The following is a 19582-nucleotide window of genomic DNA, read 5'->3' on the forward strand; positions in this document are numbered from 1 at the left end:
TGCTCTCACCATTCCCCCGTCCTGGTTTCTGAGAGAAGCCTTGAGTGGAAAAAAGGCTGTTACACATGACTGATCTCATGGGTTCGGGAAGGGGATTTGTGAGTGGCATTTAGGGGTTGAAACAGAACGTAGTCCTAAATGAGCCGCACTGTTGGTTTCCCCAGTCATTCCTGAGATATTTATTCAAACTGATTCAGAGGTTGGCTTCATCCACAGATATGCATACATGTGCATTTATTTGCCATTATCAGGAAAAGGAGAAGAGGAAACGATGCAGTCGCTCTCATTTGAGAAAGTAGTCACTAAGCAGATGGTGGTTGGTCATCATGGTCTGACCAGCGTGCTCAGCCTCTACTTCCCTTTTCTCCAGTCACCCTAGTATCTCTGGATGATTCTATACTTTGGGGCTTACTTTATGGGAGAGGAATCCGAAGGGTGGCATGGCTGAGTGAGCTGCCAAGGTCATTCTGTTGATGGATCTCTTCCCAGTCGCCCAGCCTGCTAGACTGGAAGCTTTGTTAAGGATGAACCCTTGTTGTGGCCTGTTCATCCAACAGCTGTGGCCGGTCCGTGGCTCCCATTACGAATGTAGTCCATGCTACCTGAGCTGAACTGAATCATTTGAGTGAACTTAAGCCAGTGTCCATTTAATGGAGATATGTGTATTTACATTCTTTTAGAAGGAATGTTGAAAGATCTTGTTTCATTCTCAGAGGGGTCTTTTAGCTTATTTAGCTTCTGGATGAGAATTCCCATCTGCCCGCAAAGACTCAGCATTTTCTCCCGTGGGATACTGAGCAGGTGTGAACACGATTATCTTGAAGAGGGTAGAGCCCTCCGTCCCCACACAAGGCTGTCAGAGTTAGTGCTTTGCAGTCATGTAGCTCCGAGGCCTCCTTCTGCCACACCGCTTACTGACCCTTTGGCCAGGCCTTGGACCTTGTCTTTGACATAGAGATGACATAACTGCTTATGAGGAGTGCGGACGGCTGTCAAGGCCTCAGTGCAGTGGCTGGTACTTTGCTGGTGCTCTGCACACAGGAGCAGCCCTTGCTGATGTTACTGGTTATTATTGACAGCATGGAAAAGGCTTGATGAGCTTATGTGATGAAAGTTGATCACAACATGAGGTATATACTAGAGTGAAAATTATGAATAAATCTGTGTGCATGTGGATGAAAAAGGTGGGATGTAAGGAGATCCAGTAACTACATTGTGGATAAAAACAAACTTTCCTAGCTTTCCATTAAAGCCTTAAATCTGTTCCTATTCTCAGACATATGGAAATCTTTTCTAAGGAACTTGAAATGAGGACAGTTATGGACAACGATGTTCAAAGCAGTATGTAGGGAAAATGGGCAATATATCATGTTCCCAGAAGTATAGAAATACTTAAATATGTTTGGCTGGGAAGTCATCAAAAATCATGTTTTCAAAGATCTTTGAATGTGACAGGAAAACGTTCATGATCTAGACAAGTAAAGAAACAAACCCAGGTGCAAAATACTCTATGGTATCTTCCTTTTCTGTGCTAAGGAAAGAACTCAAAGTCCTGAAAAATGCCTAGGGAACGTCACTCTAGAACGATGTGCGTCCCAGGCCAAGTGCTACCATACTCATCCCTGTCTCTGCAGAGCCGGTGTTCTGGTTCTATGTGAAGGAGGTCCTCAGCAAGCACGAGCTGCCTCGCTTCTACTCCCTGCACCACATTGCCTCGGATGTGGGCCGCGGCCGGGCCTGGCTGCGCTGTGCCCTCAATGAACACTCTCTGGAGCGCTACCTGCACATGCTCCTGGCCGACCGTAGCAGGCTCAGGTACGTGGGATGGGCTTCGGGGGAGGCATAACCATAACTGACAGGTTGGAATTGCAGAAACTGACCTCCTGGGTTTGCATCCTGGTCTCCCCGTTGGGGGCACCCAGGTTCCCCTTTTATGGTCCCAGTTTATTCGCTGTGCACAGATGATCTGAGAATAAGCAAGAGAATGAATGCTCATAAAGGACTTGCATGACACCTGCATCCAGCAAGTACTCCATAAAGGCTTATTGTTATTTAGGTGTGGGATGTGGAGAGAGTTGTTGTCCCAGGGCACAGCCTGCTCTTCACTTGGTGAAATTTTAATTTGGGCTGCTTTCAGACTAAATTGGGGATTTAGTGCTGTTTTGTGTTTGCTTTTCCTTTGTGCTGGGTTCTTTGCAATTCCTTCTGGTTTGTTTGTTTATTTGTTTTTGAGGTTAATCCCAAACTGACTGAAAGAAATAAGGAAGTTTTGTGCTGGGCAGAAAAGTCAATTGTTATTTAAAAAACAAAAAAACAGGGCAGCCCCCGTGGCCCAGCGGTTTAGCGCTGCCTTGGGGTGGGGTGTGATCCTGGAGACCCGGGATCCCTTGCACGGAGCCTGCTTCTCTCTCTCTCTCTCTCTCTCTGTCATGAATAAATAAATAAAATCTTAAAAAATAAAAGGAAAAAACCCAAAAAACTATTTTATGATGTTTTCTTTTTTTCCCCCCTTGATCGTAAACCTACAGTTCACTCTATCAGTATAGGTCAGTTTATGTTGCTCTAACAAACATCACAAAACCCTCAGTGGCTTGAGACAGCCAGGTTTACTTCTTCCCCCTGCTGCATGTCTGTCATGGATGAGTCGGGGTTTCCCATCCCAGGGTCCCAGGCTGACATAGGCTCCATCTTGACAAATGCTTTTGTGATTGTCAAGGTAGGAAAAGGGGCTGTGGTTGAACTGAACACTGGCTTTTGAAGCTTCTGCCCAGAGAGATACTTCACTTCCACTCACACTTCATTGGCCAACAAATCACATGGCCATAGCCTGGCTCAGCAAGGTGAGGCATGTGCTGTCTCATAGCACTGGGGGGAGGGTACTGAATATGCATCAACTGTAGTACTGTCAGCCATGTTCCTCTTAGAAACATGTGACAGTGCTGACATTTTCCTGTACTCATGATGTTAACAATGACTCTATGTCAGTGGCTGTTATTTACTGTCTGAGAATGGTGGACTAGACATGTGTTTTGTCACCTGCTGGTGCAGAGGGACAGTGATCAGTCCTGCGCTGGTTCCTTGAATAGCTTCCACATTAGCAGTGTCTGGATCCTCAACAGTGAGGATTTAATTTGAGTGAATTAATTTCATTTAATTCAATAAGCTGGTATTTCATTCATGCCGTGATGCATTCCCATGGTTTTATATGCTGCCCTGTGTTCCCTGGCTTGTCTCCTCATCTGTTTGTGTGTGTGCGCTGCTCGTGGTCACCTGTCTACCAGCAATTCATTTGGTGTTCTGGATTGTGCACAAAGATTCTGACAAATACTCCTGAAGTTCTCCCACTGACATTGCCTGTAGTGCCTTGTCTGGCTGTATGCTCGGGCTGTGGGGCCACTGTGCTGACTGCACCTGTGTGACGCTTAGGTATGAGCCCAGAAGCTATGAATGTCTGGGTGCCACCCTACCCTGAGCATTAAGCAGTTTTAGTTGAGGAGAACATACTCCTCTTTCTTAAAACGAATTTCCACGAAGCTTTTTCCAGCAAATCATTTGCAAGTAGTTCAGAGTTGTACAACTCATTATCAAGGTCGACTGTAATGATGAGCAATTAGAGTGAATCCAGCTGTTAGAATCACAGTTGAACGTAGCTGAATCTCTAGCCACTTATCTAACTAGATGTGGGAAAACCAAATTCTTTTACATGCACGGAAACTGGCCCAGATTATTAAAGAATCACAGTGTTGGGAATTGGAGGTAGAGTGGCAGTGCCAGGTTGAACATGTAGTTTGCGCTTGCACCGACACTGCTGGGTAAGTGTATCAGAAGTGGGGCGTTCCTTTGTTCTGTCTGTTGTACTCAGTCCCTTCGGCGGTGAATACGTCCCATCTCATGCTGCACTGTAGGTCCCTCGCCGCTGACCCTGCTTTAGCCTGTGAGCTTTGTCTCCACTAATTGAAAGTTCTCTGACCTCGTAGGGAAGTCAGGGATTGAGGGCATTCGCTTGTAACTGCTTAGCAGGGGTCAGGTAAAGAGCTAGGGAGCTGGACTGGGGCACCTGCTTCAGAGCCCTGACTGTCCCATTATTGCCAGATGAGCTTGGACAAGCCCTGGATGCCTTGCTGACCTCTCTCCTTCTGCCGGTTGAGGTTGTGGGGCCCGTTGGTCTTCCCAGCCCTTTCCAGGGCTAACTTGGACTTTCGGGTCTGCAGCCCAAGCAGTTATTACATACAAACCCTCTGGTTGATGGAGCCATGGAACTCTAGTTCTGAATTTGTCTCTTGTGGTAGCCCGGTCATGGCACCTAGGGAGCCAGCTTGGATTTCCTGCCTATGTCTTAGAGAGATTGCTTGACTGGATGTCACCCCTCCATTTGTGCCCTTCTTTGCTGCTTCATAAATAACCAAGTTTCCATCTCATGCCTATTTCAGTATACTCAAGCTCAGGGGATGAATGAGGAATTCATCATACGTTCAATCCTTTGTTTATAACCAGAAGCTTCAGCCTGGCAGAGACCTTGGATGACCAGGCACAGATTTTTAGGGAACCATGTAAGGGAGTTGTTGGGCTGATGGATGCAGAGAACCACTGTTCAGAACTTTTTCCCTTTCTCTTTCAACTTGCAGCACTTTTTATGAAGACTGGTCTTTTGTGATGGATGAAGAAAGATCTAGCATGCTTCCTACCATGGCAGCAGGTAAGCCTGGCTCAGGCCAGGAGTGATGGGTCCTTGAAGCTTGGTGAGCAGTCGGCTGGGAATTTATAACTCCAAAGGAGGCTGTGATTTTCCTTACTCCTCCCCTACTTAATGAGTTACTTGTCACTGTCCTTTATTTAGTGGCATTGGTCATTGAGTCCATTTATCTTGAGTTGGATATCCTGGCAGGGAAAGCATAGGGTTGGGGGTTTTGGCTGTGGCCTTGAACGGCCTGGGGAATTGGAGGCAGAAGACCTGGCTTTGACACCTGGCTCTACCCTTTCCTGGCTCCTGACCTGGGACAGGTCCTGTGAGCTCTGTTAACTTTACTTCCCTCCTCTGTGAGGTGGGGATCCTGTTAGCATGGGAATTGCTTTCATAGGACAGTGAGAAAATCAATTGTGGTGAAGAGTCATGTACATGATTTGTCAATATGGAAAGGCTGGATTGATGTTAGTTGGCAAATTGTTAGATTGTTTATCTTTTGACTCTCATTCAAAGGGTGAGCCCAACAGAAATGGGTAACTTGCTTCTTTCAAATCTTTCCTTACCTCTATTTTTTTTTCTTTCTTGAAGGTTTATGCTAAGTCCCAAGTACTGAGAGAGAGTTACATTCGTCTTGTCCCATTGATGAGGAAAAGTCAGGCTTTGACTGTGATTTCCTGTGTAGGCCAGTGCAAGCTTTTGCCTGAAGTGATACTAGTAATGCTATTGGTGCACATTTTTGATTGTTTGCTGAACTGTTTTTAGTGGGTGATTGTCTTTAATACCCTGTGAAAGAGATATTCTCATCCCCATTTTCCAGCTAAGGAAACTGAAGCTCAGGTTGTATGTGGCTTGACCAAGGTCTCTAGAAAGTGGCAGTGGTGGGATCTAACCCAGGCTGTCTGACCTCAGAACTTATGTCTTATCAGCCTGGGGTTGATCTCTTATTTATTTTTGACTAACAGGGAGACTATTTGGAAAGACTTAGCTCCTGTGATAGCTGATCTCTACTGACCCCATATTGTGGGAGGTTTTTAAATTCGTGCTTAAAATCAGGGTGTCCCCTCTTGTGTACTATATTGTTTGCCACTCATTTATTGTGTTGGAGGTGTGACTTACCTGTGGTAGACACTCCAGACTTTTCCCTTTTTTGGGCAGGTCTGAACTCTATCCTCTTTGCAATTAACATCGACAACAAGGATTTGAATGGGCAGAGTAAGTTTGCTCCCACCGTCTCAGACCTCTTAAAGGAGTCAACACAGAATGTGACCTCCTTGCTGAAGGAATCCACACAAGGAGTGAGCAGCCTTTTCAGGGAGATCACAGCATCCTCTGCTGTCTCCATCCTCATCAAACCTGAACAGGACACAGACCCCCTGCCTGTCGTGTCCAAGCACGTCAGTGCTGGTGAGTGAGAAGGGGGTGGGACCTTGAACAGCGGGGTCGGGTCAGAGGATGGCTGACCATGGCCGAGGGGGACACAACTTGTGGTCTGAGAGTGCCAAGGGGAATGAAGTCTCACGCACTTGCATTTTCAGTTCATACTCATGTATATTTTTCTTCCCCCTGTTTCCTCTGGAAGGGACTGAGACCCTTGTTGAGATGTGAAGACCATAGGGTGGGAGAGCATTCGGCTCAATGACAGCAAAAAGACTGTGAGGGTGTGTTGGTCTCATGAAGCCAGATGAGCTTGATCTTCACTCATTTATTCCTTCATTCCCTTCATTCATGGGTTCATTCACTGCATTCTGTGTGCTTGGCAGTGAACCAGGAAGATCTCTAGCATTTTATCTGCAGGCTCTTGGGTTGGGTAAGGATAGATACTTAATGACGAATTCTACAAGTAAGTAATGATCCTTCTGATAAATGGGATGGAAGCAATGCATGGGTGCTACGGAGAATGTGCACTATTGGGGAGGGTGATGTTTAAGTGGATGCCAAGGAGAAAGGGAGAGTTAGTCAGCTTTGACTCTAGGCTGTGGGGTGGGGGGGAAAGAAAATTGATTGAATTAAGATCCATTTTGTGAGAACTTTGTAATATGCCTTGAGCCTTCTGGGACATTCAAAGTGTTGCTATAGCAAAACAGGGAATTTTGGGTTTAAGGATGTAGTCCTAATATTCTCAAATTCCTTTAAACAAGGCAGTAATCATGGTCATCTTTTTGGAATTATTAATGATGGTGAAAACTCAGAATCTTCTGGGGTTTTGGTATATATGCTGGATTTATCTGTCTTGTCTGCTCCTTATCCAGTAGAGACCCTAGGTGAATGACATAGGAAAGAGGACTGTTGAGGGCTTTGTGTGACAAAGACGCTGGAATTTGTATACCCCAAAGAGTGTCATTTTCACTGCTTTTGACATTGTCTCAGTGTTTGATACACTGGTGAAGCATCACCATGTCACACCTTGGTTTAGATGGGATGGAATTTCTAGAGTCAGTTCAAAGTGTCTCACAGCCAAGTTTGATGATTCAGATGGGTGAAGAGACTGACTTCTGTAAGTACTGGTTACAAAGGCAGCCTTGATTTCAGTTTCACTTAGTCTTTGCTGTGTAACAAACAGCTCCAAAATGCAGTGGCTTGAAAGAGCCACGATTTATTATTTTTTAATGAATCTGTGGGTTGGCAAGATGGTTCCACTGATTTCACCTGGGCTCCCTCATAGGGCTGCACTGAACTGGTGGCTGAGCTGGAAGATCTAAGATGGTCCCACTTATGTGCCTAGAAGTAGTGCTCACTGTTAGCTGGGGCATCTGGTTTTCTACAGGTGGCCTCTCATGCTCTAATGAACTAGACTGGCTTCCTTCCCTGGGAGTTTCAGGGCAGCGTTCCAGGAGGGTGCAGCACATCCTGGTTCCTGGGCTGTAGAACTCACCGTTATCTCTGCTGCATGCTATTGGTAAAATCAGCACTGAGCCAGCCCACACCCAAGGGGGTGGAGAAGTAGTTGCCACCCTCAATGCATGCAGCAGCGAAGTCTCATTACAGAGATGGATGAATGGTGGCTGCTGAACAGTTGACCACCACCCAAAACTGATATTCTTGGTCTCATTAATCAGCTAGGAGTATTTTCCAAAGTGAAACAATGATAGTCCTTTCATCTCTCTGACTTGAAGTACTTACAAGGGACGATTGTTATGTATGCTCTATGGAGTGTTTGTTTAAATCACAAGTAGAGCCCCACATCTATTTTGCTCAGTCTCCTGTAGACAGACTTTTTTTTTTCTCAAGGATTTAAAAAAGAAAATCTGAATTTATCTTATTTTTCAGGAGAATAGTAGAGGATTTTCTACAATATAGAGGTAAAATGGCTCAATCATGGCTTAATCTTGCCTGCTGCTTCCTCATACCATATCTTCTTTTGCCAGATGCCAAATGTAAAAAGGAGCGGAAGAAGAAAAAGAAGGTGACCAACATTATCTCATTTGATGATGAGGAAGAGGAGCAGAACTCTGGTGATGTTTTTAAAAAGATACCCGGGGCAGGGGAGAGCTCAGAAGAGAACTCAGACCGCTCCTCCATCAATATCATGTCTGCCTTTGAAAGCCCCTTTGGGCCAAATTCCAACGGAAGTCAGAGCAGCAGCTCATGGAAAATCGATTCTCTATCTCTGAATGGGGAGTTTGGGTACCAGAAGCTCGATGTGAAAAGCATTGATGATGAAGATGTGGATGACAACGAGGATGATGTGTATGGGAACATGTCAGGAAGGAAGTGCCTGGGCCATTCAGGGTCACCTGAGAAGTAAGTGCCACTTGAGCTTTTAATGAAGGGTGGTGCATTAATGGCTTTCTCTTTTGGCAGTATTGGGTGAAATCCAAGCACACTATGTGTGTAAAGAGCATCATTCACTTTTCTCATCTTGATTGAAGAAGAAGGAGCATGCGCTTACTGTCCTTCTGAGAATGAACAGAAGGGAGTATATTTGAAGGTATTTACTATAAAGTTGATGTCAAGATGGGTGCTCTGAAATTCCTGCCTTATGTATGTGTTTTTTGTTTTTGTTGCTTGGATATTCCTTGTATCTCTAACTTGCTCCTAGCACAGGAAGCTCAGGAGAGAGGCAGCGTTGTTCTAGACAAGAGTCACCCGCTGGCAGTTTCTGTGTTTATCTACAGGGGTGTGAACAGGACTTTGCCTGAGCTTGCTGCTTTAACGGTGGTGTTGCAGTAGATGAGTGTTTATGGAAGAGCCTTGATGCACGAGAAGGCATCAAGCAGAAGAGCCTAGTTAAGAGTGTGGATCTTGGAATCGAGACAGCCTGGGTTCTCACTTACTAGCTGCATGGCTTAGGTTGGATGAGTTTACCTCCCAGAACCTCATCTGAAACCTGGGAGAAAAACAGCACCTGCTTTTCAGAGTGATTGCTGAGTTAATGGGATATTGCACGGAGGCCTTTGGTCAACTGCTGCCTCTCTGGCTGCTCTGTGAGAATTCCTGTGCTTGGTCTTACTCCAAATGCCAAGTGAACTAGCTTGCCTTTTCGCTTGGGCATGGCAGTGCCTGGTGCCATCCACCACCCCCGGCTTCAAACCCAGCTGGTGAGTGAGGAACATGGAGATGCCAAGACCCTGAGGTGTGAGATGTGGGGCATGGCCGCTCTGGCCCTAGGCTTCTCAAGTCCCGTCTATTCTAATAGGAGTCTTTTTCTTACTCATGAGATGATACCTATTTCTGATCTCTGCTCTCATCTTCATTCACATGGGTACCTGTATTAGCAGCATCACTTTGTTGTTCTTCTGCGGTGGGCCGGGCCCGGGCAGGCCCCAAGCATCCCTGCTACAACACCAGGAGCTCCCGTGGGAGGCTAATGCGCGTCACCATCTTCACGGATGGAAGGATGGGATTCCTCAGAGAGTGGAGATTTGTCAGAGCAGTGGGTAGAGCAGGGATGAAGGGTCAGTTGTGCTGTGCTCACAAGCTTCTACTGTCAGATATTTCCCACATTTCTACATAATTAGGACTATCAGTTGGTTGACAGATCAACACATCACGATTTGCTGATGTTGCCCCTGGATGTTCAGTATTTAGGTCTTTGGCTTTTGCTGTTGTTCTTGTTTTTGCTTTTTTGTTATCAGCCATTCTGAAATGAATGTTTTCATGTACAAGCCTTTTTTCTACTCCTGACGGGTTGGTCAGGGTCACCTCCCTGAAGCGTTTGTTGCTCTTGGTCATGGGGTGAGTGCTTTCTACCTGGGAACTGCATGTTGCGACCTGCTGTGTGAGTCGATCTCCAGAGAAGCAGAACCAAGGGGAGGGGATCCCCCCTTACCTGTGAGTTCACTTGCCACAGTTACCTTTCTGTGGTTTCAGTTTCCTGTAGCCAATCATGGTCCTGAAGCAAATACTCCTCCTCCTCATGGATCATTACAAGGTTGGTAGTGAACTGGCTTATGCCTACACTACACAGCGCCTTCATCCCACTTCATCTCATTGACGCTGGCTGGCCAGGTCTAAGGACCTAGAGGGGGGTCCCACAGGACCAGCCAAGGGAGTCCCTGAGTGCATGCAGGTTAGAAATCCAATGTGAGCCAGCAAGAGGTGAAAGCAAAGTTTATGGAAGGCATAGAGAGAGGGCAGGTACAGAGTGTCTGGGAGACCCAGGAAGGAAAGGAGGGAGTCTCATCCTTGTTCTGGGTCTGGGGGTTCCTGGAACCTCTCAGGCTTCCAGGAACTGGTTAGAACAAACATGAGGATCCAGGTGTTATTCCTTGGAGCCAGGAGATCTTGGTGTTGAGATGTCTAGTGCCTGTAGTGGAGAACACATCGATGAGAATATGTAGATGGTGACTTCCTCCAGTCATTCTTACCTGGTCCCTCCTCAGACGTTACCTGTTCTAATGAAGTCATTAACTCCTTGTCCCTTACAAGGAGGACAGACGCTTTATGCATCAGGAGGTAGGTGTAAAGTGGAAGTATGGGTCTAATCAAGAAAAGAAGCAAGAAAAGGAGCAGAAAGCAGATTTTTATGGAGTCCTTCAGTTTCCCTATCTCATCATCACGCAGGCAGTTTGTCAGTTCCTGTCATCACAAGAAGGGTGACTGTAATACAGTATGATATTTTGAGAGAGAGTGAGAAAGACCACGTTTACATAACTTTTATCGCGGATTATTATTATAATTGTTCTATTTTATTATTAGTGTTGTTACTCTCTTAATGTGCCTTATTTATAAATTAAACGTTATTCCAGGTGTGTATGGATAGGAAAAACATAGTGTATATATAGGGTTCAGTACCATGTGCAGTTTTAGGACTCCCCTGGGGATCTTGGAACATATCCCATGGATGATGAGGGGGAACTACTGCCTGTCCATCTATGTCTGTCTGTCTAGATCTATTTTAAGGAATTGGCTCATGTGACTGTGGAAGCTTGACAGGTCCCAAATCTGTAGGGTGGGTCAGCACGCTGGAGGCCCTGGGAAGAGTTGCAGTTTGAGTCCAGAGGCAGGCTGTTGGTAGAATTTCTTCTTCTCTGGGGGACCTTAGCCTTTTCCTGTTAAGACCTTACACTGATTGCATGAGGCCCAGCCAAAGTGGGGAGGGTGATCTGATCTACTCAGAGTCTAGTGACTGAAGTGTGAATCTCACCTAAAAATACCTTCACAGAGACAACTGGGATAATGTTTGATCAGATACCCTGGTACCATGGCCTAGCTGAGTTGACAGTAGGCTACCGCAGCCTCCCCTTTTTGTTCTTCACCTGGGCCTTTCAGGAAGTGCCGTGTCCTTCTGTGTGTCCATGGTGAGTGCATCCCTGAGTTGATTCACTCTGTGTTTTTGGCCTCAGGCACAGTGATCTCTCTTCCTACCCCAGACTGTGCCATTGAGGGAAGCCTGAGGGGGGAGGCCAGCTTGTGAGCCAAGGTAGGTGCCTCCAGCATTGTGATGTGTAAAACACAAAACAGTGCAGGGTGACCTTTCCAGGGGTCCAGGCCCTTTGAGGCCACTGGGCCTCCTACAGGTTATGGACAGCCTCTCCCTGGCGTAAGGGGGGGATCTTGATCGAACGTTCTGCAGAGCATCTTGGGGAAGAGCAGAGGAATGATGACATGGCCTACTGAGTAATACTTGCATTTTGATCTTAAACTAATGTTCACATGAAAGGTCTAGGAGCCTAGAGGGGCCTGAGCAGTTGAACAGCACAGCCAAGTTTGTGAGGGAAAGGTGGCCCATCCCGGAGAAGGGCTGTGATTGCCTCCAAAATGCCCTGTTGGCCAAAAGTTGGGTTTACATTTCTGTTTGCTTAGCAATTAAACCACTGCTTTGATGACAGAGGAAAAATCTTGTCCCTCCCACCTCAAAATTTGTATGTATTCAGTTTGCTTTTTGTTTTTTTTCTTAAAAGAGGATCGTATGTTTATTACAGGAAGGGATTTTTCTGCCATTTCGTATGTGACCTCTGATACCAGTAGGGACGTGGGGTGAAAACATAATTCAAAAAGAATTTCAAACATAGGGACAAATGTTATACCTCACTAGCAATTAAGCAAATACAGAATGCCGGTAGACACCCTATTTTGCCATGATTTATAACTGGATAAAGGGCGAGCTCTGGGTTAGCGCCCTGGGGGAGGGCTTGCTCAGCATGTCCTCAGCGCTTGGTGTGTTCGAGGCACACAGAAGGCACCAACCGAGGGATGGATGACTGGTGCACTTGGGCGTCCTCACAGATGGCCACCCCCTGTGTTGACAGCCCCCTGGGAAGACAGTCTGACGCGATGTCAGGAGCCTTAGAAATGTTTATCCCACTCGATTAAGCATTCCTTCGCTGGGACTCTACCCCGAGGAGAGATATATACCAAAGTCCGCACTTAGAGAAGCAGAACATGAGCTGACCTCCGTTAACAGCTGACTATTCTGTAGCTTACACTTTAACATCCTAGCGTCTCAGGGCTCAAACATCTTTTTTTTTTTTTAATTAAGTTTTTCATTTTAATTCCAATACAGTTAATATAGTATTTTATTAATTCCAGGTGTTGGCTATAGTGATTCAGCTGTTCTGTCCATGACCTGGTAGGATCTTGAACTTCTTAAATGACATTTAAGAGGGTGCCAATAGTGTGGAGACCAACTTTGGAATGAATATTGAATGAAAAAAGCAAACTATGAGTCCTGCATTAGTTTCATTACAACGTCCTAAAGAAAAGTATGTGTAGAAAGAAACACCAAGGGAAGAGTGTCTAAGTCAGTTTTGTTTTTGGGAGTGTGGCTTTTGGTGTATTCCCCGCCCCCCTCCTCTTTTTGGCACTTTCTAGGTTTTAAAATAAGCGTTTGGTTTTTCTAATGAAAAGCAGCACCTGTTATTGAGTTAGTAAGCCAATGATGGCACATACTCTGAATTGGTCTCCGCCTTAGCACTCACTTCAGTGTAAATCACATTGGGGGTGGTGGCCCTTGGGCACTTTTGCTTGGGTTCTAAAACCTCACCTGATGGAGCCTGTCCTCACCTGCACTCTGGGTATGTTGCTGGGAAGTGAAGCTGCAAAATTTCCCCTTAGAATAAACAGCGGAAAATCCCACCCGCCTGGAGCCAGTGCAGTGGCCCAGAAAGGGCTGGTGGTTTTGCTGCTTTCTCCTGAGGGGCGCCCTGGAGCGCCCCTGGGTGTCTGGGAGCCCCCTTGTCACCAGCTGCTGGATCAGAGCCCCGGGAGGGCAGTTCTCTGCTGATTCTAGAGGTACAGCCCAGTTCACCCCACAGCCCCATCCCAGTATGGCTTTGGCTCCTGAGGGGCTCATTGTGGGTGTGACCTGCAGGATAAAATAATGGATTCTGCACAGTTCTGTTAGGATTGTTTCCCATTTCTTGCTCATAGCCAAATGTCTGACTAAAAGCTAGAGAGGGCTGAAAGGAAAATCTCTAAGTGGCAGGCCTCTGAAAGCAGGGACAAAGTAGCCTATAGGCCAAGATTCTCCCCCAAACTGAGAATGGTGGTTACTTTTTATTTATTTATTTTTTTATTTTTGAACATTTTTATTTATGACAGTCACACAGAGAGAGAGAGGCAGGGACATAGGCAGAGGGAGAAGCAGGCTCCATGCACCAAGAGCCCGACGTGGGATTCGATCCCGGGTCTCCAGGATCGCGCCCTGGGCCAAAGGCAGGCGCCAAACCGCTGCGCCACCCAGGGATCCCTGGTGGTTACTTTTTAAAAGAGAAGGATACTTATGGGCACAAACCCTATATTTCCAGTCTGGTCCTTTACAAAAAAAATTGTGTTGATCTCTGCTCTAAATCAAAAGAAAAAAACCTACCTATATCATGTCGGCAGCAGCCACAAGGCCCATTGTACTGGGGTTTGAAAGATGGGGGCTCAGACCCCTGAAGCCTCTGTTCTGTCCAGGATGCTGAACTTGAATGAGTCATGGCATCTCCTGGACCTTGTGTCCCCTTTTTCTCCCCTTCCTTCCCTCCTCCCATCCTTCCTCTAAAGAAGTTTTAGGCTCCTTTACAACTGAGTTACAGAGTGATTTTATAAACTTTAAAGTCCCCTGCAAATACAGCCTGGCATTTATTACTGTTTCCTAATTGCCCAGAGGCAAATGCTCCTGTGGGCAAATCCTTCCCCAAACAAATTCAACTGAACCAGCTGGTGTGACAAAGATGGTCCAAGTTGCTTTTGTACTTTGTGGATAAGGTGACGACATAACTGGTCATATGAGCCCGGTTAATCTTTAAGCTGACCCCTTTTCTTGGGAGGGACCCAGATGCAATTAGGTCTGATTCTGCACTTTTACTAATGAGTGTTTGAGAACCAGTGAAGCGAAGGGACGCTAGCCCCAGGTCACCTGGCTGACATCATTTCAGAGCTTGGGACTCCGTGCTTCCTCTTGCTTCAGAACTTTGCACGTGCCATTCCCTCTCCTGCATTCTCCCCTCTGTCCTCTTTGCTCCGTTTACTGTGGCTCTCGCCTTTGGCTCTCACCTCTAACCTCCCTTCTTCAGGGAAACTTTCCATGGCCTTCCTGACCAGCTCTGCAAATCTGAGCTGCTGTCTTACATCTTCTTGTGGGATTGTGGGATTCATGTCCTGGTGCCCTACCAGACTGTAGGCTCCTCGAGGGCAAGATGAACACTGTTGGCTGGCTCTTTGGCCAGCACAAAATCTGTGTGAGCACAGAGCCTGGAATACAGTAGGTGCTCAGTAAATACTGGTTGGAAGAATGGATGCATGAGGTCTGGATCTGGACTGCATGGGCCTCCTATCTTTAGCCCTGTCACGGTCTGGTTGGTTCCCAAGAGGGAACTTGAGGGAGGCCCACCGATGCTTGTGGTGGTCTGAGCCCTCAGAGGCTCTTCGGTCTGTCACGCAGCTGTATTCTCTCACCTTAGGCCGCTGGATGGGAACACCCACCTCTCCCAGATGCACAGCTGGGCTCCTCTGCAGGTGCTGCACGGTGATGCCGAAGTCCTCTTTCCGGTCAGCGGAGTGGGCTCCTACAGCCCTGCAGGTGGGTGTTTCCTGACTCCTCCTTCCCTCCACTCCTGTGCTTTGGCTGGAGAACCAGTTCTCTGTAGGCATGAGGGAGCAAAGAGGCATGGGGCTCAGAGCGGGAGACTGGAAGGGAATAAGGGTTTGGCTTCTCTTCTTGCTGAACCGGAGTGTTTGAGTTGTTCCTAACCAGAGCGGGTGTGTTGGGCCAGAGCAGCTGACAAGTCAAGAAGGAGCCCCGAAGCCTGTTTTTTTTTCCTTACTAGTGATTTTTTGGGAACTTGGTCATGTACAAACTGACCACAAATGGTGACCCTTAATTTTGCCTTTGAGGGAGAAAGTTAGAGAACACTTAGCTCTAAAGTCTCCAGCACCCTTTGCAGCAAAGCACGTGGGGGTCAGAGAGCAGCTTGCTTCAGACCTGCCTGTACAGGGAGAAGATAAGTGATCCTGACTCCTTTCATTTGGTTGAGTGTGCTCTCCTGTGGTTTGTTACTGTTTTCTTGAGCTAAAGCAGGTCCTGGGGGAATGGTGGGAGGGGGAGGAGGGGCCCCTTGTGCAGGGAGCAGCTCAGTGCAGTGCCAGGTGGCCGTCACTGCCCACAGCACCACTGGGTGAGTAAGGCCCTAGTGCCCCCCTGACCTCCCCACAGGCACCTTCTCACCCTTCCAAGGCCAGCTTTAAGAAATCATAACGGAGGCCCACCAACTGCTCAGGAAGCTGCCTACAGTCTGAACCAGATGATAGACTGTTGTTCCTTGTCACTGGCGGGCACAGAAACCCACCCAAAGTAGCTGGCACGCAGGGGCGGGTGGGACGCCAGCTGGCAGCCGTCTGGGGTGGGGATCAGATGGCCCAGCCCCAGGAGCCACACCGGCAGGGTGGGTTCCCCTCTGAGCAGCAGGGAACTGGGGCTGCTGAGTGTGTGTGGTGGGTGACTCAGTCCACCAGCGGGTCTCCTCTCTGGAAGGTGCAACCGACGGTGGTAACAGCAGCCAGCCCTTGTCCTGGAGTGAGCCCAGGACCATAAGGTGGCCCATCCGATGAGTACATCCCTCTCCACCACAGCCTGTGAGGAAAGGCTGGTCACTGTTACCCTTCCTTTCTCTCAGATTTGTAGTGAAGGCTCCCCATGTGAACGTGGGGCAAGGTGCCAGGCCCCAGCTAAGGCCTCGTGAAAGCTTGCTGTGGCACCGCAGCAGTGGCGTGGCGGGGCACCTCGTGTAGGATGTGTGTGGGCCGGGAGCTGATGGTTGGAATGGAGGGTGCTCCTGTGTCTCCCCCATTCTGTGCCCCACACTTCCCTATGGGGTCTGCCCTTCTCCTCTTTCCTTTGAGAGTCTTTGCCCTCTCTCACTCCCTCCCCTTTTGTCCTCAGCCAGAAGCTTTTAGCTTGCAGAGAGCAGGTGGTCCTGACACCTATCTGGGACCATATGGCGTCCGCCTGATGAGCCAGTGTCCCTCCCACTCACCTTGTCTCCCTCCCTACCAAGGGGGCCTTTGTGTTGGGTTGTAATGGTCGCTGGGCTGTCAGGTGCCCTTGGTGCTCTGTTTTGTTTCAGTGGCTCCTTCCTTTTTTAGCTGGGTTCCTCTCACCCATCTGGGCCTGGGGACTGAGGGCTGAGGGCTGGGGCACTGCTGCCTGCCGTTTGTGTTGGGGTTTAGTCTTAGAGAACTCCCTGCTCTTCCTCCCTCTGGGCTTTCCTGCAGTGTCTCCAGGGAGAGGCTTCTGGCTGGCCTCCAGCATCCTGGTGTGAAGGCATCCCCCTTTCAGCTTTCCCAGGGTCCCACTGCTTACCTTCCAGCCTTCCTGACCCAGAGGCTTCATCTGGTCCCTTTAGTGGACCCCGAGGTCCAGCTTATCGTGATTATCCTCATCAGAAATGCTGTGTATGAGCTGGGCTGCCAACTTTTTAATTTACTCTAGTAACGAAGCTGCCAGGCGTCCTGGAAGCTTGTGACAGCCTCAGGGGCAAAGTCACTGGGTAGGAGTTGCATAGGAAGACAAATTATGCTCGGGCTGCAGAAGATACTAGAATCAGAACTGGAGGAATCTGCTACCTGATGGGAATGCCAGGCTGCTTCAAGTCCCTCCTGGCCCGATGCCCATTCCCTTGGGTGGCACTTGGTCCAGAGGTGCTGGGTCTGGCCTGCCTGCCAGAGAGGCCTTTCCTTGGGTGGCTCTGGGTGCACGATGTCAGCATGTCTCTCCCAGCTCCTTTTCTTTTGCTCATTTCTGACCGGTGTCCCTTCAAATTGACATCTTCCTACAAAGGAAAGTTAAATTATTCCTTCTCATCGTGACTGGGAGCTGTTTTGTGTCCTTAATGACAGCTTTGCACACAGAGGACTCTACCCTTAAGAGACCTTCTCATCATCTTTGAAAGTGTTACTGCCTCTAGTGCCTCTAGTGCCCTTGAGGGCATTTAGAGGAAGAGGTGGGGAGGCACATGGTGAAGAAAGATGAATGTTTTCGGTAGCTAAATCTGAGGAGGGAGAGGATGGCAGAGAAGGGGACTCTGAACACAGAAGTATTATCCTCTGATTCTTGGACAAGGAGGCCTTGTGGATTAGGGAGCTGTGCTTTGGAGCTGCATTTCTGGGATTAGAGGCTCAGAGAAGGAAGATACCAGCCAGGGTCCCACAAGGCCCGGAAGGAGGATTAGATACAGTCATTCCTCTGGGCACATCTATTACCTGCAACTGAGCAAAGCGCGTTTACCAACATCTCTTTGAAGCTGCAAGGGAGAGAGAACCCCCGAAGTTTGTTTCAACTACGAATACTCAATGGAGGTGAACAAAAACCCATTTTTCTACCCACTGCACACCTGGAACATTACTGCTCGCCTCCTCACCGAGGGTCCTGGGTTTAGTGTTGCGTTGTAGTAAATTCAGTCAGTTTCTGAGGGCTTGTTTGTTCATTTCAGACCTTGGGTCCTCGAACTTTCATTTCCCCATTGGGTAGAATATTCAACGTGTTGTCCTACCAGTGGGTCTTTGGGGTTGCTGGTTGAGGTTGAAGAGGCTCTTTTGCAGCGCTGCTCCGATCTGAGACGGTTGGCCTGGGAGCTGGACTCCCAGGGGGTAATGTTACTTTTGGAGAGTCAGGATACTGTGGTGCCCCACCCCCCAAGCCTGTATTGTGTGTGGTCTCCACCCCCACTCATGGGGGTCATGTGCCACTCAGGGCTCATGGTTTTCTTTATGCAACTACTGGGTGGTCCTGCTCTGTGCCAGCACCATGCTAGGCTCCGGGGAGATCCAGAGGTGACCCCTCCCCCCTGCAGTTTTGCATGTAAGGAGGGGACAAGGGACACCAACAGCTCTCTCTGCTACCCCTACCCCTACCCTGGCCATTCTTCTTTTAGCAACCGGAGTGATTTCTTAGAACATAAGTCAGGTTGCATCATTCTCCAAACCCTTTCAGTGCGCACTGAGGATAAAATCCAGAATCCTCACTGTGGCCGCCCTGTACCCCCCAGGCCCCAGCTCGCTGCACAGCCTGATCTTCTCCCATTTCTCCTTAGCTCCACGCCCCTGGGCACACCAGCCTGCTTCCACTTCCAGGTTTTCTCCTCCTGCCTCCTGCACCCTGTGTGCATCCTTGGGGGGGGCGGGGGGCAGCCCACGTGGTGCTGGCTTATAAAGGGCTCCTCTGCCCACTCTCTAGGCGGGCCAGGCCTCATGTTCACACTGCCATACACCTCTTACGTCCCCAGCACCCTGACCTCAGCTTGTAACCGTGTGTTTGTATAATCACCTGGTAATTCCTCTCCCCCTGCTGGTCTTTGAGGTCTCTGAGGACAGACTCATGTCTGTCTGGTTCCAGTATGACTCTGGCCCTGGCTAGAGTCAGGCCCACAGTGGGGGGCTCAGGAATCCTTTGCAGAGTGGGTGAAGAGTGAGTGGGTGGACCAGGCATGTGGGGATGGGGCATGCCAAAGGGAGTGGACACCTGGCAGTTGGAAAAATGATATCCAGGTGGGGACACAGTGTAGACAAAGGAATGGGGCAGGGCGTCCAAGGACCTGTAGAGGGAGGGGTATGCAGCTCAGATCAGCTGTGCAGAGAGATCATGAAGTGGGTAAGGGCTCAGCTCTGCCCCTGGGCAGAGTGAGGTTCAGACTCTCATGTGCTGGCGGTCTGGGACAGGTCCCTGAAATCTTCCCTGGCCGTCTCCACATTTATAAAATTAAACTAATAGTAGTGAACCTCACAGGGTACCTTGTGGATGAGTGGCACATACTGAGAGGTAGCTCTGCACCCCGGAGTGTCAGACCCCCTGCAGCATCACTGCTCAAGGTGGTAGGTTACTGGGGGAGATCACAGATCACCTGGGCTGAGGAGGCATGGTATCTGGAATGCTGGTAGGCTGTGCTGGCCATTGCTCCTGCCGTGGATTTCCGTGGTGCATGTCAGAGTCTCTGTTTTCGCTTCAGGGAGAGGAATCCAACAGCCATGAGTTGGATT

At 48.4% G+C, this 19582-nt stretch overlaps 1 protein-coding gene across 7 annotated transcripts in view; it reads left to right on the forward strand.

Moving 5' to 3' along the window:
- Positions 1–19582, forward strand: part of SNX29 (sorting nexin 29) — a 531581-nt gene that overhangs the window by 64425 nt on the left and 447574 nt on the right. For all 7 annotated transcript variants that reach the window (XM_077906677.1, XM_077906675.1, XM_077906674.1 and 4 more), the window contains exons 5-9: positions 1635–1815; positions 4626–4696; positions 5840–6088; positions 8050–8425; positions 15013–15131. In XM_077906677.1, coding sequence (XP_077762803.1) covers positions 1635–1815; positions 4626–4696; positions 5840–6088; positions 8050–8425; positions 15013–15131 — 996 coding nt within the window. The remainder of the gene's footprint in view (positions 1–1634; positions 1816–4625; positions 4697–5839; positions 6089–8049; positions 8426–15012; positions 15132–19582) is intronic.

This window comes from Canis aureus, chromosome 8 (assembly GCF_053574225.1).
Source record: "Canis aureus isolate CA01 chromosome 8, VMU_Caureus_v.1.0, whole genome shotgun sequence".
Taxonomy (NCBI): Eukaryota; Metazoa; Chordata; class Mammalia; order Carnivora; family Canidae; genus Canis; species Canis aureus.